This window comes from Opisthocomus hoazin, chromosome 15 (genome assembly GCF_030867145.1).
Source record: "Opisthocomus hoazin isolate bOpiHoa1 chromosome 15, bOpiHoa1.hap1, whole genome shotgun sequence".
Taxonomy (NCBI): Eukaryota; Metazoa; Chordata; class Aves; order Opisthocomiformes; family Opisthocomidae; genus Opisthocomus; species Opisthocomus hoazin.
In genome coordinates this window covers 12720905-12739110 of record NC_134428.1, presented here as the reverse complement: position 1 = coordinate 12739110, position 18206 = coordinate 12720905, and the positions used below count along the sequence as shown (strand labels likewise).

Here is an 18206-nt window from a genome sequence, read left to right as displayed (position 1 = left end):
CTCTTTTTCCGTTGGTGTTACTGGGAGCTGTGGTTGTGGAGAAAATGTGGAACAACCACAGTGATTCGGAAGAGTTTCTTCTCCCATTTTGGCTCTATTTACTGATCAGTCCTTGTCCTCTCAAGTCCAGTAAAATGCATATGGCTGAATCTTCTTAACTGGCCACTGAAATGCAGCCCTTTTATCTGAGACATCTGGCAGAGTGTTGTCACTCAGCTGTGTACAATTGCATGCTTCAGATTGCTGTCCAGCTTTGTTATTGGTGGTGTCCAAAAAAACCAGGTTTACTTCATATTTTTGCTCGGTGTAATACTCGCATATGATGTAGTTCTTGGCTGGCCAACAGAAGAGAAAACAATGTTATATGGGGTTGTTATGTGGAAAGCTTTATAAAAGTTTACTTTGTCTTTGCAATGTACTGGTTTGCTTGCAAGTTATAGTGTGTGGCTTGTGTTGAGACAGTTGTTTTCAGGTCCCTAAAAATGAATGTGAAATGGACCCTGAAAGAGGCCTTTTGTTTGAAAATGCAAAAGTTTATATCGTAAAGCAACCACAATTCTGTGATGTGACTTTCCCTTCAAATGGATGAATAGTAACTGTTATCGTACAGTAATAAGTCAGAGCAGGAAGCAAAGCAGAACCATAAGCTGTTTTCAGCAATTTTAATCAATTGTCCTCAATGAATTTTTCCTCTGTGGCATGCCGTAATGGTTCAAAAATGCAAGCTGGAAAATAGTGGCTCAATCAGTCTCTTCTGTAACAAATACTGAGAGGTTAAATTAGATTCTTGTCTTTGCTCTGTTACTCTGCTGTTTTGGAAAGAAAATAGATTCAGCTAGTTTGAAGGAGGAATAAAATGTAAAACCATCATACAGAGGATGAAAATCAATATCCCTCCGATTTGAAGACTGGCTAGGTCAAATCAGAAGGTCTTCCAGCACATTCTTTCTGTTTGCAGTCAGGTGTGCACGTTTGAACGGATGCGTATGTGTGTGCAAAGCTTTGTTACGCAGCTGAGAGTTGCTTCCAGACAGCACTGCAGAAGCTGAGTGGCCACAAAGGCATGCAGCCTGCACGAGAAGCGTGCAGCTTTGGAGAGAAGAGCGGCAGATTCGCAATTCCCGCTTCCCTCTCATGGAAGGCTGGTGAGCTGTTGCAGTGCGACGCCAGTGCTGGCAGCTCTTGGCAGAGCCGCAGCCATGTGGCTAATGGGCTACGGCAGACTTGGCTGGTGGCTGCCAGGTATATCGTCTCCCAGTGTACAGTTATCATTCATTTCAGGATGAACATTTAGCTTGTAATTCATTTGAGGAGGAACCATTTTCAACTATGTTAAAGCTCACGGTGAGGGTCACCTTCCCTCCAGGCTGGGTGTTTTGGGTTGCCATTTGTGCCAGTGCCAACAGCTGTCTTGATAGCTTATCTTTTGAGGGACTGGCTGGAGAAAATCACGCTGGAAATGATGTTGGTGCTGTGAGAAAGTGAGGGAAGACAGGAAGCACACCTGAACAGTGCTGCGGTGCTTCAAATTAGGTCTCGGTTTTCACTGGAAAACTGAAAACAGACTAGCTGGAGCACCATGGTGAAATGACATCTTTTTCTCTCTTGGCAAGAGATAAGACAAAAAACTCCAAGTCAATAATTAACAAAAAACACCAGAAATCCAGTCTCTGAGCCACTTCCCTTCCTGGCACAGGACGGTGTTTGTAAGGTTGCATTTTTCTTGTGTTTGTAAGATGACATGGAGCTTTTGAAGTGCTTTAATGAAGTGCAGGGCAACGGAAGAAATTGAGTCTGTTTTCCTTGCGCTCAAGCGAGATCTTAAATTTTCACTCTCCTCGATTAGGTCAAGGACCTGAATTTCATAACATGCCAAGAGATGGAAATTAGTCTGGTGTTTCCTTAAAGTGTTGCGTGAGCTTGAAGTTTTACAGATTTTTCTCTATGTCTTCAAGAACTTCGTACAAGAACTAGGCTTTCTTGCGTGGAGTAGGGAGCGTAACATGTACTGTGGTGCTATAGCCAGTATATCCTACAATACGCGAGCAAAACTCTGGCACTAGATATATTTTGAGAAACTTGTCCTACTGCAAGTCACTGAGGAGACTTTTAGGAGACTTTTTGGTGAGAATTAAATACTATGTAAAATTCAGATGGAGATCCTTTGCTTTGCTAGCCACGGCTCGTGTTTAGTGCCATGTCGATGTATGTGTGTTGTAGTTACTCTGGTTGACTCCCTTTGAAAGTTGGTGCCTGAATTTTAAATCCTTCTGCTCTGTCGTGCCTTTCTGAGACCAGGGACTGGGGGCCTGTCAGAAGGGGCCCTCATACCTCTGTCATTAATGCTATTTCGACTGTTGTCTTCAGGCAAGCCTGCTGTGAATTGTCTAACCTCATCCCTTTTCTCTCCTTCAGCTGAACTTCGACTTGGATCGTGGCGTGTTCCCTGTGGTCATCCGAGCGGTGGTGGATGAAGGGGATGGTAAGTGTGGTAGTGTGCTCTCTTGGTTGTCTTCTAGCTCGCTTTGAGGTTGTGTGACTCCTTCAGGGCAGGCCTCCTCCTGCGACAATGAAAATGTTTTACTTGTAGCAAAGGCTTGGGGAGCCTTTCCAGAATAAAAATATTTCAGGAGTTTGTCTTAACTTCCCTGTATTAAAAGGGCCCAGCTAACCATGAAAATATGCTTTTAAAAATAGCTTTAACTTTTTACAGGAAAAATGGCCAGGTATTTGGTGTTGGAAAAGTGTTTAGGAGAGCTCCTGGCTCCTTAGTCTTTTCCTCCTCTTTGAGGGGCAAGTTGTCTGCAGAAAAGCTGTAGCGGTGGGCCTTCGCCTGGGAATGGGCAGGGAAAAAAGAAATGGCTTTGAAATCCTCAGGCCACCGTTCAACCAAATAGAGCTTCATTCAGCAGTTTATAATTTCCTGCATTTTCTGAAGGGTGCTGAATAGTTACAACAAAAGAGCGTTACCTTTGATGAGGAATAAGATGGTTGATTATTTTTCAAGCACGTTGCCAGTTTGAAGAGGGAAGTCCAGTAAATATTTAGATTGTTACTCACCTTGCGCAGTATTTTCCTTAGGGGGTGTGTGGTTTTGGGCGCCGTGTGTTTGCGCTCATTCTGAGCATCAGCAATGAAAAGCGCACAAGGAAGTCACCTTTTCGCTACAACTGGGGGCTGTTTTGGGCGGCAGGACTAGCATTTCACTCCTGCGTTTTGTAATATTTTGTACAGAAATTAAGAATAATTAGAAAGGAAAAATCCATTGTTGATTGCATTGTTTAGTGCGATTGCTGTGCTCAGTTTCTTACATTGTAGATGTGAAGGTGTCCAGAAATTCATTGCATTACTTTACAGTCCTCCAAGCAGAGTGAAATAGAACTGGATGAACCAATTTGAAGTGTGACTAACAAAGCACAGTGCAACATAAAGGAAATTACTTCTAAAGTGCATCTATTTTTGGTGATTTCAGGCACTGTTAGTAAACTTGACATATATGTATATTTCCTGACCATAAATATAAAACACTTTCCTCTGTTTATGGAGCTTTTGGCAGGGTATTTGTACTTTCTGATGTGGGGCATTGCTTGAAGGACCAAAAATAGAACAGGAGGCAGCATGGGAAGCATACATTTATGCACATACCATGCCTTGTCTTAGCCAATAGTGTACTGTCATCTATTTTAATAACCTGGAAGGGCAATTGCTTTTAAATCCTCTCCTGGAAAGAATATCAGCAGAAAAATATGTGACTCTTGAGCAAGATTTGAGGAAATTGTTGTGTATTTTGGTTCTTTTTTTAACTGATGCGACTGGAAGGAGCTGGCCTTGCGTGTTTGGAGCACCTGAAAAATTACAGCTGGCCTGTAACTGCTTGAGTTAAATAAAATTGAATGGCAAATTAAAATAGCAGTCAGCGAGATGTTGGTTTGGACTGAATTCTGCCAGGAGATGTTTGCGTGCTTTGAAGAATGTGAGCTTGAAATGTTAGCCCTCTCCCGTTCCTGCCAGCGGGATTGCTTTCAGGGAAAGGTACAGAAGCCCTGCGGGGAGGGAAGGTGCTGCACAGAGCGGGTCGCACAGCTCCAGTCACTCACGCTGCTTGAATGCCACGGAGGAGATGAAGGGAAGCGATGCCTGTTACCTCTTATTTGGCTATTCAAGCTCAGGGAGGGACCCAAATTTAATCTACTGAGTGAGCTAGAACAGCCTTGTTCTTGGCTGGCAGTGAGGGGAGCAAGCAGATGAATTCACAGTTCTAGCCCTCTTTTCTGCATGCCATTGTGTTCCTGATTGCACCTAGGTTGCCATGACCAGTCTCAGTCATCCAGCAAATCTGAAGGCATGGACTCTCTTCTCCCACGTGCTGCTGTTTCCAAACATGATTTTTGTGCCGTAGTCCAGGGAATGGTTCCTTTCGTTGTCCATGCTGTTCTGGAGGCCCAAAGGAAGCTGTTGAACTGCTCTCCATCTTAGACAACACAGGACCTGCTTCCTTCAGCTGTGAAGTTTCTTGCACAGAGCTGATAGTAGTGACTGCCAGGTTTTCTGCATGTGCTGAGCACAGCCCGGTACTCGTCGGTGCAGGCAGGGCGAGGTAGTTGCGTGCCTTCCCTTCCCTCGGTGACTTCTCCACGACCTCTGTCTCCCATTGCCATATGATGAGTCTGAACCTAATTAAGCAAAAGGGTCCAACCAGTTGGAGCTGAACAGAACCTGAGAGGCTTGAGCCAGAGAGACTGGAATTGTATCTCAGGCTTCTGTATTTGCTGAGGGAGCCAGGAATGCAGTACAGAACACCTCTGACAGCCCCTTCTCAATGCCATTGGATTAAGTGGGAGGCCTCAAGTTTGGAAGAGGGAAGACGTGATGTTTGTCTTTGGGGAAAAAATCAGAGAACTGGACAGAGATGTTTCAGTGTCCAAAATTGGTATGAGAAATAAATGTTTTATAAGCATGTCGGCTTAAAGTGAAATGAAGTGATAGGTACCAGGGCTGGAAGTGCTGCCAATTGCTGTTAAACCAGATGGATTTATTAATATCTGTGATAAATTCAGGTAATTAAAACCAGAAATTTGAGGGGAGCGCAGAATCCCACTGAGCACTTTGTCTTACTTTCCCTTTCCAACCTTTGAAAATGAAGAGGAGTAGTTTGGAGCACCCAAGATAACAAAGGCACGTCTGCATAGGGCCCACCACAGAGCCCAGCAGGGTGTTGTTCTTGGTCTGCAGGAGTGTGAGATGAACCAACCTGACGACCAGATACGGAAAGTTTTAAATTGCAAGAGGAGATGAAAATAGAACAGGTGGTAGTTTAGAAATTGTGAGTGGACTAAAATTCAGCTTGGGATAGTTTTATGCTTGTGCTGTTTTCAAGGTTTAACCAGGTCTGCTCTTTCTCTTTTTGCAGTGGTGGTTGAGGTGACGGGTCATGCCCATGTTCTTCTGGCTGCATTTGAAAAGGTAAATGAGTTCTTTTTTCCTTCTGCCCCTGTCCTTGTAAGTGTAAACATTTCCGTGGGTCATTAGTGTGTATTTGTATAACACTTAGCACAATGGAGTCCTGGCCTGTGACTGGTGTTCCTGAGTGCTATTGTAGTACAAATAATTGCTTGCGGCAGCCCCTGTGCAGCCTGTACTTACCATTTGTACCCGAGCTGGTCACTCAGCTAATTGTAGCTGGTGTTTCCTCCTCCAGCTGATCTGGAAAAACAAACCACACTGGAATCCCTCCGTCGTTGTTCAGCAGCACCTGGGAGAGGACAGCGTGGGCAGAGGGTCCTTGGGGAAGGCTGTAGTGTTTGAAGCCCATCCGTCATCTTGGTGGGCAAGTACTGTAGGCGGAGACCCCCTAGCCTTGCAAAATGGTTATTCAGCCCTTTCTGAGGAGAGAAAAGTAGATGAGACCACCAGGTCCTGCATGTTACAGCCTGATTTTGAAGTGTCCTACGCGTTTGCCTTCCTCATCTGCGAGACTCTCCTGTGCTCCCCTGGCTATTGCCTTCGTAGCTGTTTGGTTGTAGCTGAGTTCAGATTAGGCTTTGGATCTGATGATGCGAGTATGACTTTTACTTACAAAGGAGTGTGTCTAGTTGCTGTTTTCCAGGTATCTGAACGTAGTGCTGTTGCAGTAAGCCCAGCCTCTGTGCTCAGGGAGTAGAGCTCTCGCTTGGGCCTGGATTTGTCCCAGCTTCCCGTTCTAGCATCCCATGGCCAGCACTTGATACAGCACCGTATAGAAAGTAGGAAAATACACACATACTGGAAATATGTTAACATGAGGGCAGAAGTGAAGCTTTGGAAGTTTCTGTCTCATGAGACTGGAAAATGGCTTGAAGCGCTCCAGCTTTAGAAGCAGGATTTCAAGGAGTAAAGGTAAATTCCACCTACTGTACAGAACCTCTGAGCTCTCTGGATGCTCAAAGGTGATGGCAAAAGCCCTTGTAGTGTTCAGGGAGCTGAACGAGGTATGCAGCAAAACTGGGAACCAGCTTAAGCTGGTCAGGCCGTTCCATCGATGCTGGGTTATGTCCTGTGTCCAGGGCTGAGTGCAAGGGTTGAAAGTGCTTCCCTTCTTTTTCTAGTCTGTGTGTGCTGTGAGAGGGAGATGCTGTCTGGTGGGGCCGCTTCTTACTTCTCATCTTCCACTGAATGCTTAAAACAAGATCAAGATCTGTCTTTTAATAAAAAGTCACAGGGCAAAGTGCTTGTTGAGTTCTTTCTCCTCCCTGTTTGATTAAAATATATTCCCCATCCTTTGAATAATTGCAGCTTTTGAAGCATGGGTCCATAAGTTCGGAGGAGGTCGTTGCTAATAAGCACTGCTGCTGATCTGGAGAGCATGCTCAGAGGACAGGCAGAGCAGCAGGCCTGGGTAGCTTGCTATTTATATACATCTTTCAGATCAGAATACTAACCTTGATGCTATGCATAGTCTGGTCTTGCAGCTCTTCCAAAGGCAGAAACTTGGCACTTTGTGTTTGCCTGGAAAACAGGGCTGTTTTGTCTTTTGGTGCAAAGTTGTTGTCCCTTCCTTCTGAAACTCCTTCAGCAAACAGATGCACGATTGCAACTGTTCACAGCAGCAGGGCCTCCGTTTCTCTCCGTTTCTCTCCGTTTGTTTCTCTCCGTTTCTCTCCGTTTTTCTCCGTTCCTGCTCTCTAGACTCTGGCAGAGGAGTTGGTTTTATTCAGTTTAGTTGGCCCTTGCAAATGATGGAGAAGATCGAAACAGCATGCTGTTCCTATCACTGGTTCTGACACCAGGTATATACAGAATAGTTCCAACCATGCCTGTCACCACTGAGCAAATGAAAGGCTCGAGACGGTCACCGCAGCTCTGAAGATGGCAATCTGGAGCACACGTGGTTTGTTTCTGATTCCAAGCCTTGTTCTCAGCCTCATGCCAGCCCCCTGCTCTCTAGGAGCTCTGGCCTCATGAGGGGCTCTGTAAGTGGATGTTATTTAGGGTGGTAACAAATATCCCCTGCCAAGTCTTGCTGGACTGGCTAAAGAGGTGTTTGCACCCAGCGGGACTGCTTGCAGCCTGAAAGCATCCAGTATGCCAGGGGATTTTTGTGTGTGCTCTGACCCAATTCAGCCAGGTTTAACTTGAGCCAAGTCCATCTAGCTCTGCACTGGAGCAGACAAGGAGCACCCTGATGCCCTGTTCCACTGACTCTGCTGGGAGTGACTGTCATTCAGGCTGTCCCAGTTGTACATATGCCATCCTCCCCTTACGTAGCAGACACCAACTCTGATCATGACTCTGTTTTACTCTGAATTTGTACACTTCATCTGTTTAATGCATTTTCTTTTTTCCTTGCTAGCACGTTGATGGCAGTTACTCCGTGAAGCCGTTAAAACAGAAGCAGATTGTGAGTACCTGTTTCCTGTCTACTGCTCAATTAACGACGTTTGCCGGTGTCCCACAGGTGCCTGACTGTACCCAGTGGGAAGTGTCAGTGTTAGCTCACTGAGAGCCTGAGCTCTCCATGAGCTCAGATGTCACAGGCAGAGGCAGTGAGCTGCTGGCAGCCCTTAGCGCTGCGTTGGTTGTTGCACAGCCAGATGTGTGTTGGGGGAGCACTGCGGCAGTGTCGGACTGGCAGAGAAGCGGTGCAGGGCTCTCTGCGCTCCTCTGGGAGGCAGGCACTATGTATAGATCCAGTCTTCCCTATACCTTCCTGCCTTGCTGGCATTTGGCACTTGAATTTAAAACTGTCAAAGCACAGTACTGGTGCTTCCGTGTCTGTATAGGTGTAAGTAAATTAGGTTTGCGTAAGTGAGCTTAAGTGCTGTATGCCTTAAGTAATGTGAAGCACATCTGGTTGCTGATACTGCCTGATCTCCTCGGGTTCTGTGTTTTGTGTTGTGGAAGGATATCTTTGCAGGCTCCCAGTGTCCTACCAGGAGGCGGAAAACTGTTAGCTTTCCACGTGTGTGTGTGTGTGTTAAGATATTAGGGGATCTTATCATGTCTTCTCCCTGCAACCAGCTTCCTTGCTGTGCCCATGGTATATTTGGAGCAATCCCAGGGACTGAGACCTTACAGCTCATCTTCCCTGTTCTCTGAGAGTATCCCGATACTGGAGCAGTCACAGACATGGTCTTGCTGTGAAGCTGTTGTTTGTGTACCAGACTGCATGCATTATGAGGCGAAGGGAAGAAGGGAGACTGGCAAACAGGGAAGCATTAGGGATCTGTAGCCCTTTTTTAGCCCGTCCCGATGTGGTGTGATGTGCAGAAGCTGTGGACTGCCTTATCAAGATGGAAATAGCATCCACTCTTGCATAGAGAGAAATACGTAAGCAACTGCAAACTGCCGCGATTGCCAAGAGTTTCAGCTTCTGAAAGGAAATCTGGTAGTAACCCTGCTGCAAGGATCATCTTGAAGTGTTTTGGAGAGAGAGATCAGGTTTTGATGGTCGATTCCATCACCTCGCTGTGTTTCTGCTTTAAAAGTGTTTGACTTCAGCTGCTCGTGATTGCTGGCGAGGTTTTTCTGATCTGAATTAAAAGCTTTTTAGTACCAAGAAGGTCATTAAGTGCCTTGATTATATACTTTTTGCTCTTGATTATATACTTTTTGCTCTAAGTTGTTTCTTCCAGCCCCCGGGTCAGAAAAGAGCCACTATCGGTATCAGTTAATCAGAGATCAAAATAGCATTCGGTAATTCACTGTCTGCCTCGCCAGTGCTGTGTGGAGACTCACAGCCTGTCCTTCAGACTTGCTCATGCCTAGTGACAGCAGCATTAGCCCTCGCTGCCAGAGCTTTATCCTGGTGCTAGTGGCAAGTTACTTGCCACTCCAGCCTGACATCTGTTCTGAGCCCTGTGTGTCCCAGACTGACCTGCGCTCCCCTCCCTTCCTTGGTGCTTAACTTGGCTGTTTTACAGCATGATCTCCTGGCTGGTTGACGGGTCTGGGTCCCACAAGTATGTGTAATAGAGGCAGTTTAGGAAAGGAGTCTGCTGAGCGTGCGAAGGCAGGTTTGTAGAGGGAGCATCCAGAAGAGCCGTGCCTCTGAAGGGAGAGCTTGTGCGCTGCGCTGTTAGAGGCTGCCTGAGTGCCGGGGGAGCAGAGCAGTGTGATGCCAGCAGTGCCTCTTTCTCACGTACTCTTCCGATCAGAGAGGAGCATTTGTGAGCTGATGAAAAGCTGCTCATTTATCTTGCTTGTGGGTTTTTGGGGGACGTTTTTTCTTTTTTCTTTTTTTTAAAAAACCCCCAGTGCTTACATGGCTGTGAGCTCTCTGTGTGGATGTTGGGTTACTGTGCTCACTAACACAGTGTGTACCATTCTCCATTTAGCGCTCCGGCCTCCCCAAATGGAGGGCTGTCTTGCTGGAAGTGCTCTCTAGGGAAGTTCCCACCCTGCCACAGTGTGGTTAGCTGACTTCTGCAGTGAAACAGTGTGTGCTTGTCTGTCTTTACTGGCAGAGCGTGTAACCGTCCCACTCACTGTTTGGTTGTGGGTACTTCATATTTATTGGCAGTTTGTAAAATGTAATGCTTGTATGTTCTCTCCTATGGCATTTAAAATAGAAGGAAGCTCTTGCTAGAAGAACAGACAGTACCACTGTGTTTTGGTTTCGGCTGCCGCCGGCAACACAAGCGCCACGCGGCCGCCCCTCCCTCCGCCGGCGTGCGGAGGAGAATGGAAAGAAAGAGGCAGAAACTGGTGGGTCGGGATAAGGGCAGTTTAACAGAACAGCAAACAGAGGGAAACAGGAACAACAACGATACAGATAAGGAGAAAACACAACCACGAACCGTACAACAGCCGCTCTCCCGAAACCAGACCGGCGCTGCGCCCGCCCAAGCCGCGAGTGCGTTCCCGCCGCGCCGCCCCCCCCCCCCCCCCCCCGGAACCCAGCATGACGTCACATGGTATGGAATACCGGGCTCTGTTTGGCCAGGTGGGGTCAGCCCCCACCCCCCGGCTGTGCCCCTTCCTGGATTCCGGTGAAAATTAACCCTGTCCTGGCCAAACCCAGGACATTATCCACCCCTTATTCCATACCATCTACGTCATGCCCAGGTCCCCCATTGTCCAGTTGATCACCACCACTTCTCCTGTCTCCAGATATCATTCCTTTAGTCTATGGATCATCACTCTAAAGTGTCCATTGAGTTCATTTAATCCATGACTTCAGGCTCCATCTGTCGTTATGGTCTTCCGTGGCAGGGGAGGTGATGTGTGGTGATGGGCGGTCACTTGCTGCATCCGGAGCTCACGGCTGATGTATCTGGTGCGGCCCGTGCCCACAGTCTGCAGGAGATGTTGATCTTGATGAAGTTGCTGGATGCCAGTTGTTGAAAACCAGGTCCAGTTCCATCATCGCTGTGCTCTGCTAGGTTTTCATCGAAAAAGTCCATCCTTCTTTAATCTGGACGATTCTTACTATGCTACTACTGGTACAAAATATAACAATTATAACAGTGATAACAGACAGTGACAGGGTTATTTAACAACTAACTTTATACAATTTATTTATGGACTATTCTCGCCCAAAATTAAATCCCCATGAGGTACACATCGGACTTCCCCATCCTTCCGCATTACCCACCAGGTACACCCAGGTCCTTGAGCAAAAGCAATCCCGCGGACGGGCTTGCCTTTGCCCGAGGCAGGACTAACCCAAACCGTCTTCCCTAACATGTTCCACATGTGCACTACAGGGACTTTATCCCCTTCTACGGGGCGCTGAGGTTTTGACTGGGCAGGACCAGCCCGGTTGGTGGACCCTCTGGTGTTAACCAACCAGGTGGCCTTTGCTAAATGGGTATCCCAATTTTTGAAAGTCCCACCCCCCATTGCCCTCAAAGTGGTTTTTAGCAGCCCATTGTAACGTTCGATCTTTCCCGAGGCTGGTGCATGGTAGGGGATATGATACACCCACTCAATACCGTGTTCTTTGGCCCAGGTGTCTATGAGGCTGTTGTGAAAGTGAGTCCCGTTGTCCGACTCGATTCTTTCGGGAGTGCCATGTCGCCACAGGACTTGTTTTTCCAGGCCCAGGATGGTATTCCGGGCGGTGGCATGGGGCACAGGGTAGGTTTCCAGCCATCCGGTGGTGGCCTCCACCATTGTGAGCACATAGCGCTTGCCTTGGCGGGTCTGTGGCAGTGTGATGTAGTCAATCTGCCAGGCCTCCCCATATTTATATTTTAGCCATCATCCTCCATACCACTGAGGCTTTACCCGCTTGGCTTGCTTGATTGCAGCACATGTCTCACATTCATGGATAACCTGTGCAATAGTGTCCATGGTCAAGTCCACCCCTCGGTCACGAGCCCATCTGTATGTCGCGTCTCTTCCTTGGTGGCCCGAGGTGTCATGGGCCCACCGAGCTATAAAGAGTTCACCCTTATGTTGCCAGTCCAGATCCACCTGAGCCACTTCAATCTTAGCAGCCTGATCTACCTGGTGGTTGTTTTGATGTTCTTCAGTGGCCCGACTCTTAGGGACGTGGGCGTCCACGTGACGGACTTTTACAGCCAACTGCTCTAGCCGGGCAGCAATATCTTGCCACAATGGGGCAGCCCAGATAGGTTTGCCTCTGCGCTGCCAGTTGTTCTTCTTCCATTGCTGCAGCCACCCCCACAAGGCATTGGCCACCATCCAAGAGTCGGTGTAAAGATAGAGCACTGGCCACTTCTCTCGACTGGCAATGTCTAAAGCCAGCTAGATGGCTTTCACCTCTGCAAACTGGCTGGACTCACCTTCTCCCTCAGCAGTTTCTGCGACTTGTCGTGTAGGGCTCCATACAGCAGCCTTCCACCTCCGCTGCTTCCCCACAATGCGACAGGACCCATCCGTGAACAGGGCATACTGTTTCTCATCTTCTGGCAGCTGGTTATACAGTGGGGCCTCTTCAGCACGTGTCACCTCCTCCTCTGGTGATGCTCCAAAATCTTTGCCTTCTGGCCAGTCCATGATTACCTCCAGAATTCCTGGGCGACTGGGGTTTCCCATTCGGGCGCGCTGGGTGATCAGAGCGACCCACTTACTCCACGTAGCATCGGTGGCATGATGCGTAGAGGGGACCCTCTCTTTGAACATCCAGCCCAGGACCGGCAACCGTGGTGCTAGGAGGAGCTGTGCTTCAGTGCCGACCACTTCTGAAGCAGCTCGAACGCCTTCATATGCTGCCAGAATCTCTTTTTCAGTGGGAGTATAGCGGGCCTCGGATCCTTTGTATCCCCGGCTCCAGAACCCCAGGGGTCGACCTCGAGTCTCCCCTGGTGCTTTCTGCCAGAGACTCCAGGTTGGGCCATTCTCCCCGGCTGCGGTGTAGAGCACGTTTTTAACATCTTGCCCTGACCGGACTGGACCAAGGGCTACGGCATGAACTATCTCCCGTTTAATCTGTTCAAATGCCTGTCGTTGCTCAGGGCCCCATTCAAAATCATTCTTCTTCCGGGTCACGTGGTACAGAGGACTCACAATTTGGCTGTAATTTGGGATGTGCATCCTCCAAAAACCCACAACACCCAGGAAGGCCTGTGCTTCCTTTTTGCTGGTTGGTGGAGACATAGCTGCTATTTTGTTGATGACATCCATTGGGATTTGATGGCGCCCATCCTGCCATTTTATTCCCAAAAACTGGATCTCTTGCGCAGGTCCCTTGACTTTACTTCGCTTAATGGCGAAACCGGCTTTCAGAAGGATTTTCTCCCCTTTCTCGAAAACCTCCTCCGCTGTGTCGCCCCATATAATGATGTCATCGATGTACTGCAGATGTTCTGGGGCTTCACCCTTTTCCAGTGCAGTCTGGATTAGTCCATGGCAAATGGTGGGACTGTGTTTCCACCCCTGAGGCAGTCGATTCCAGGTGTACTGGATGCCCCTCCAGGTGAAAGCAAACTGTGGCCTGCACTCTGCTGCCAAAGGGATGGAGAAGAATGCATTAGCGATGTCAATTGTAGCGTACCACTTGGCTGCCTTTGACTCCAGCTGATATTGAAGTTCTAGCATGTCTGGCACGGCAGCACTCAGCGGTGGTGTGACTTCATTCAGGCCACGGTAGTCTATTGTCAGTCTCCACTCTCCAGTAGATTTTCTTACTGGCCATATGGGACTATTAAAAGGTGAGCGAGTTTTGGTGATCACTCCTTGACTCTCCAGCTGGCGGATCAGCTGATGAATGGGGAGAAGGGAGTCTCGGTTGGTACAATACTGTCGCCGGTGCACCGTTGTGGTTGCGATGGGTACCTGTTGTTCTTCAACCCTCAGCAACCCCACAACGGAAGGATCCTCCGAGAGACCAGGCAAAATGGACAGCTGTTTAATTTCTTCCGTCTCCACAGCAGCTATGCCAAAAGCCCACCGATACCCCTTTGGGTCCTTGAAATAGCCTCTCCTAAGATAGTCTATCCCAAGGATACATGGAGCCTCGGGGCCAGTTACAATGGGGTGCTTCTGCCAGTCCTGCCCAGTGAGGCTCACTTCAGCCTCCAGTACACTCAGCTCTTGGGACCCCCCTGTCACTCCCAAAATGCAAATGGACTCTGACCCTTTGAACTCTGATGGCATTAAAGTACACTGTGCACCAGTGTCCATTAGAGCTTTATACTCTTGTGGATCTGACGTGCCAGGCCACCGAATCCACACCGTCCAATAGACACAGTTGTCCCTTTCCTCCACCTGGCTGGAGACAGGGCCCCTCTAATCCTCGTCAGAGAATTTGCTGCTCACCTGCTGTAAAAATGACTTGGAGGTCCCCTCCAGAGGATCAGAATCAAGGTCAAACTGTCTACCTGGTCTGGAGAGCTGGCTTCTGGAAACTGGAGCGGCATTTTTCCTAACAGAGTCCCCTTTTGTGATTGTTTTACCTCACAACTCACGGACTCGTGCCTCTAGACTTGAGGTGGGTTTTCCATCCCACTTCCTCATGTCCTCTCCGTGGTCACGCAGGTAAAACCACAGGGTGCCCCGTGGTGTGTAGCCTCTGTACTCTCTCTCCTGAGCAGAGAAACGCTTGCCCCTAATAGCTGAGATGCGGGCCCGCACAGGTGGGGAGTAGGACATATCCTCTTTGAATTGCTGGAACTGTCGGGACAGTTTATTCACAGCTGAGACAAGGGAGGAAGAGAGACTTTCCTCATATTGGCGGAGTCTGACAGCCACCTCATCCACTGTTGGTGCATCTTTACCTTTCCAGTTTACAACTGCCAGTGAGTTGGCATGCGAGGAGGGTGCACTCCGCACAAACTTCCTCCACATGGATTGTGAGCACTGGAGTTCATCTGGGTCTGTGGGTACCTGCTCATCGTCTGTGTCACAGTAAACCAGCTCCCGCACAGCTAATTCCCTCAAGTACTGAATACCCCTTTCCATATTGGTCCACTTGCCAGGATAGCATACAAAATCGTCACTGAAGAGGTACCTCTCCCTCACGCCTGACAGAAGTCTCCTCCAGAGGCTGAGGATTTGTTCCTTTTTCCCAATGGCCTTGTCAATGCCCCCATCCCTGGCCAGGGATCCCAGCTGCTTGGCTTCCTTGCCCTCTAATTCCAAGCTGCTGGCCCCGTTATCCCAGCACCGCAGCAGCCAGGTGGCAATGTGCTCGCCTGGGTGGCGGCTGAAATCTTTCCGCATGTCTCGCAGCTCGCCCAGGGACAGGGACCGGGTGATGATCTCTGTCTCTATCTCCCGTGATGACCCTGGCTCATCGTCATCCCTCCCAGAGCGATCTGCTCTCTTTGCGTCTTTCTTTAGTTTTACAGGGGCGACTGCTACTGGCACAGGTTGGTCATTGGGCTCAGCCACGCTGCCTGCAGCTGGAGCTGGAGCAGCTGCTGTGCCTGCCAGGGAAACCGAGGCAGACCCTGCAGCTGTGGCAGCGGCGGTGCCAGTCTGGGGGGCTGTGACTGCCTGCTGGGCTGGAGGGGCTGCAGGGCCGGCTGGGGGGGCAGCGCCAGTTGCAGCGCCTGCTGCTTCGCTTCCCCCCCTTTCCCCTTTAAGGCACTGAACAGTATTGAACATGGCTCGGTAGGCATGGGCCAGACCCCAGCACATTGTGGTGATCTGTGTCTCTCTGGAATTCCCAGGGTGGCAGCACACTTTTTTCAGATATTTTACCAGATTGTCCGGATTCTGTATTTGTTCAGGGGTGAGTTTAAAACACACCGCAGGTGCCCACTGCTCTAGACATCTGCCCATGCTGTCCCACACACCCAGCCACTCACAGCTATCCAGCCCCGGGGCAGGTCTCTGCACGATGTTCTTAACGACTTGCTTAACCCTAAACAAAACCTGCAACCCATTCAGGAGGCATAACAAAAGGAGAGTGCTGCCCTGAGCATCCCACGGGTACTCGAAATTCTCAAAAGCAGTTAGGACCAGCCTGAGGGAGAGAGGGGGGGTGAAAGAGTGGGGGAAGGTATCCCCTTCGGCTTTCCCCACAGACTGGGTTTGATTATTAACAAAATCTAAGACATAGGATCCGAGGTACGGAAATGACCGCAGTGCCGCATGCAAATACAAGCCTAATTTCATGAACATTGACGTTATCATGTCATAAGTCGACATCATACAGTATAGCAAAATCCTTACCCTGATCCTTTTCCCCGAGGTAATGAACAGCACCACAGGGAAAACATAGTGCAAGTACGGATTCAAAAACCACAGCCATCTGATCACAGACAGAAACATTTTTACCGGCGACTTTAACTAACACAGTAAATGCGTATGATAAATTTTAACAAAATCTATGAAAGCAGTTTTAACACCAGCTGCTCAGCCCTGCCGTTATCCCCGCCCCACGTTGGGCGCCAATTAATGTTTTGGTTTCGGCTGCCGCCGGCAACACAAGCGCCATGCGGCCGCCCCTCCCCCCGCCGGCGTGCGGAGGAGAATGGAAAGAAAGAGGCAGAAACTGGTGGGTCGGGATAAGGGCAGTTTAACAGAACAGCAAACAGAGGGAAACAGGAACAACAACGATACAAATAAGGAGAAAACACAACCACGAACCGTACAACAGCCGCTCTCCCGAAACCAGACTGGCGCTGCGCCCGCCCAAGCCGCGAGTGCGTTCCCGCCGCGCCGCCCCCCCCCCCCCCCCCCCCCCCCCCCCCCGGAACCCAGCGTGACGTCACATGGCATGGAATACCGGGCTCTGTTTGGCCAGGTGGGGTCAGCCCCCACCCCCCGGCTGTGCCCCTTCCTGGATTCCGGTGAAAATTAACCCTGTTCTGGCCAAACCCAGGACACACTGAAACTGAGATAGCATCTGCGCCCGTAGGAGCGTAGAGCAGAGGTATAGAGTATATGTCTGCAGTAGAACATATATAACAGTGTAACATCACTGCCTTTCTTTTGCCTTCCCTTCCTTGCCATTGCCAGGATTCCTAGGTACTTTTTGTGTGCATCAATCTCTTGAGCTCTTTGGGAGCAGAAAGCAGCAGCTAATGAGCTGAACTGCTTTGTTCTCTCAGCTGAGATCAGTTATAATGTATGTACCAACCTGTTTAAAGAAATTCAACACAGATGAATGCAAACAGATGGATCAGCAGAAAAACACGACCTGGACTTGGCCAATGGCTCCGGTGTGCATCAGCTGAGGCTGTATATAGCAACAGAAGCCTTCGGAAGGATGACGTGGTGCGGGATGGGTTGGAGAAGCATGAAGGTGAAGAACTGCCTTGTGTACAATCACCCACTCCTTATTTACTCCTACTGTTTTAAAACCTAGAGATCTTTCTAGTAAGAGCCATGTTGCACCACTCACCCTATTCCTACTCGGACATGAGCTTCTCGAGATTTTTAGAGGCAAGCAGTTAAAATAAACGCAGACTGCCACAGAGGCATTGGTCTCTTCCTGATCTTCTTTGCTTTGAGTTGACCACTTCTGCATTCACTGTCGCTCATCATGATCTTCCAAGGAGTCAGGATGCTGTAACAAAACTCTCTTTGAAATGTCAAGTTACAAAAGGACATCTCCCACATAACTGTTCCCAAACTTCCTGGGTGAGTTGTGAGCCGCTGCAGAGGACTTTGCTCAGCAGTCTAACAGCTGACCTCATTGCCATGAAATGCAGGCCTAGAACAGATTGTAAGCTTCACGCTGAGTTAAATGGGAAGACTCTGGAATTAGTTTGTTAAAGCTGCTGCCTTCCAGCTCAGAGCATTTCTGAACTGGCAGACAGACTGGATGTAGCTAGCTCCTGGCCCCATCTTGGTGTGTGATGCCTTCTGCAGCACTGAAATCCCATGGCAAAGCCATTGCTCTTCTGAGCACCTGGCTTGACAAAAGGAGAGGAGAGAGGCCAGTTACACATGGAAACGTCAAAAGCCCTGGGACTGTTGAGCTGTTGAAGCACTGGGTTCCCGGTGGCTTAGCTTCACTGCGTGGTGTCAACTGGATAGTTACTGGTGGTGGCAGGAAAGCGTTTCCTTCCCCTATTTGCGTCAGTTTTATACCTTGCAACCCCTTCAACATTTTAGCTGTTGTGGGTTTTGTGCGGAGCAACACACCCTGCTCTGGGGAAGCTGCTGTGTAGCACCAAATCTCAAGGGACCGGTATCTTTGTGCGTCCTTGTAGAGGCTACTCCTCACAGCTGTATGAGTCTTGTGCTGTACTTCCTGGCTGAGCTAGAGAACAGGGGAGAACACCCCACAGTGCAGAGGGGGCTTGCCTTGCTGGGACTAGAACCATCAGCCTTTCTTGCCTCAGTGCTTTAATTCAGCTGCTTGGGGA

General features: G+C 49.0%; 1 protein-coding gene across 4 annotated transcripts in view; it reads left to right on the top strand.

The window, feature by feature from the left end:
- Positions 1-18206, top strand: part of MGRN1 (mahogunin ring finger 1) — a 61303-nt gene that overhangs the window by 30965 nt on the left and 12132 nt on the right. For all 4 annotated transcript variants that reach the window (XM_075436199.1, XM_075436198.1, XM_075436202.1 and 1 more), the window contains exons 6-8: positions 2416-2482; positions 5411-5463; positions 7829-7876. In XM_075436199.1, the coding sequence (XP_075292314.1) occupies positions 2416-2482; positions 5411-5463; positions 7829-7876 (168 nt within the window). The remainder of the gene's footprint in view (positions 1-2415; positions 2483-5410; positions 5464-7828; positions 7877-18206) is intronic.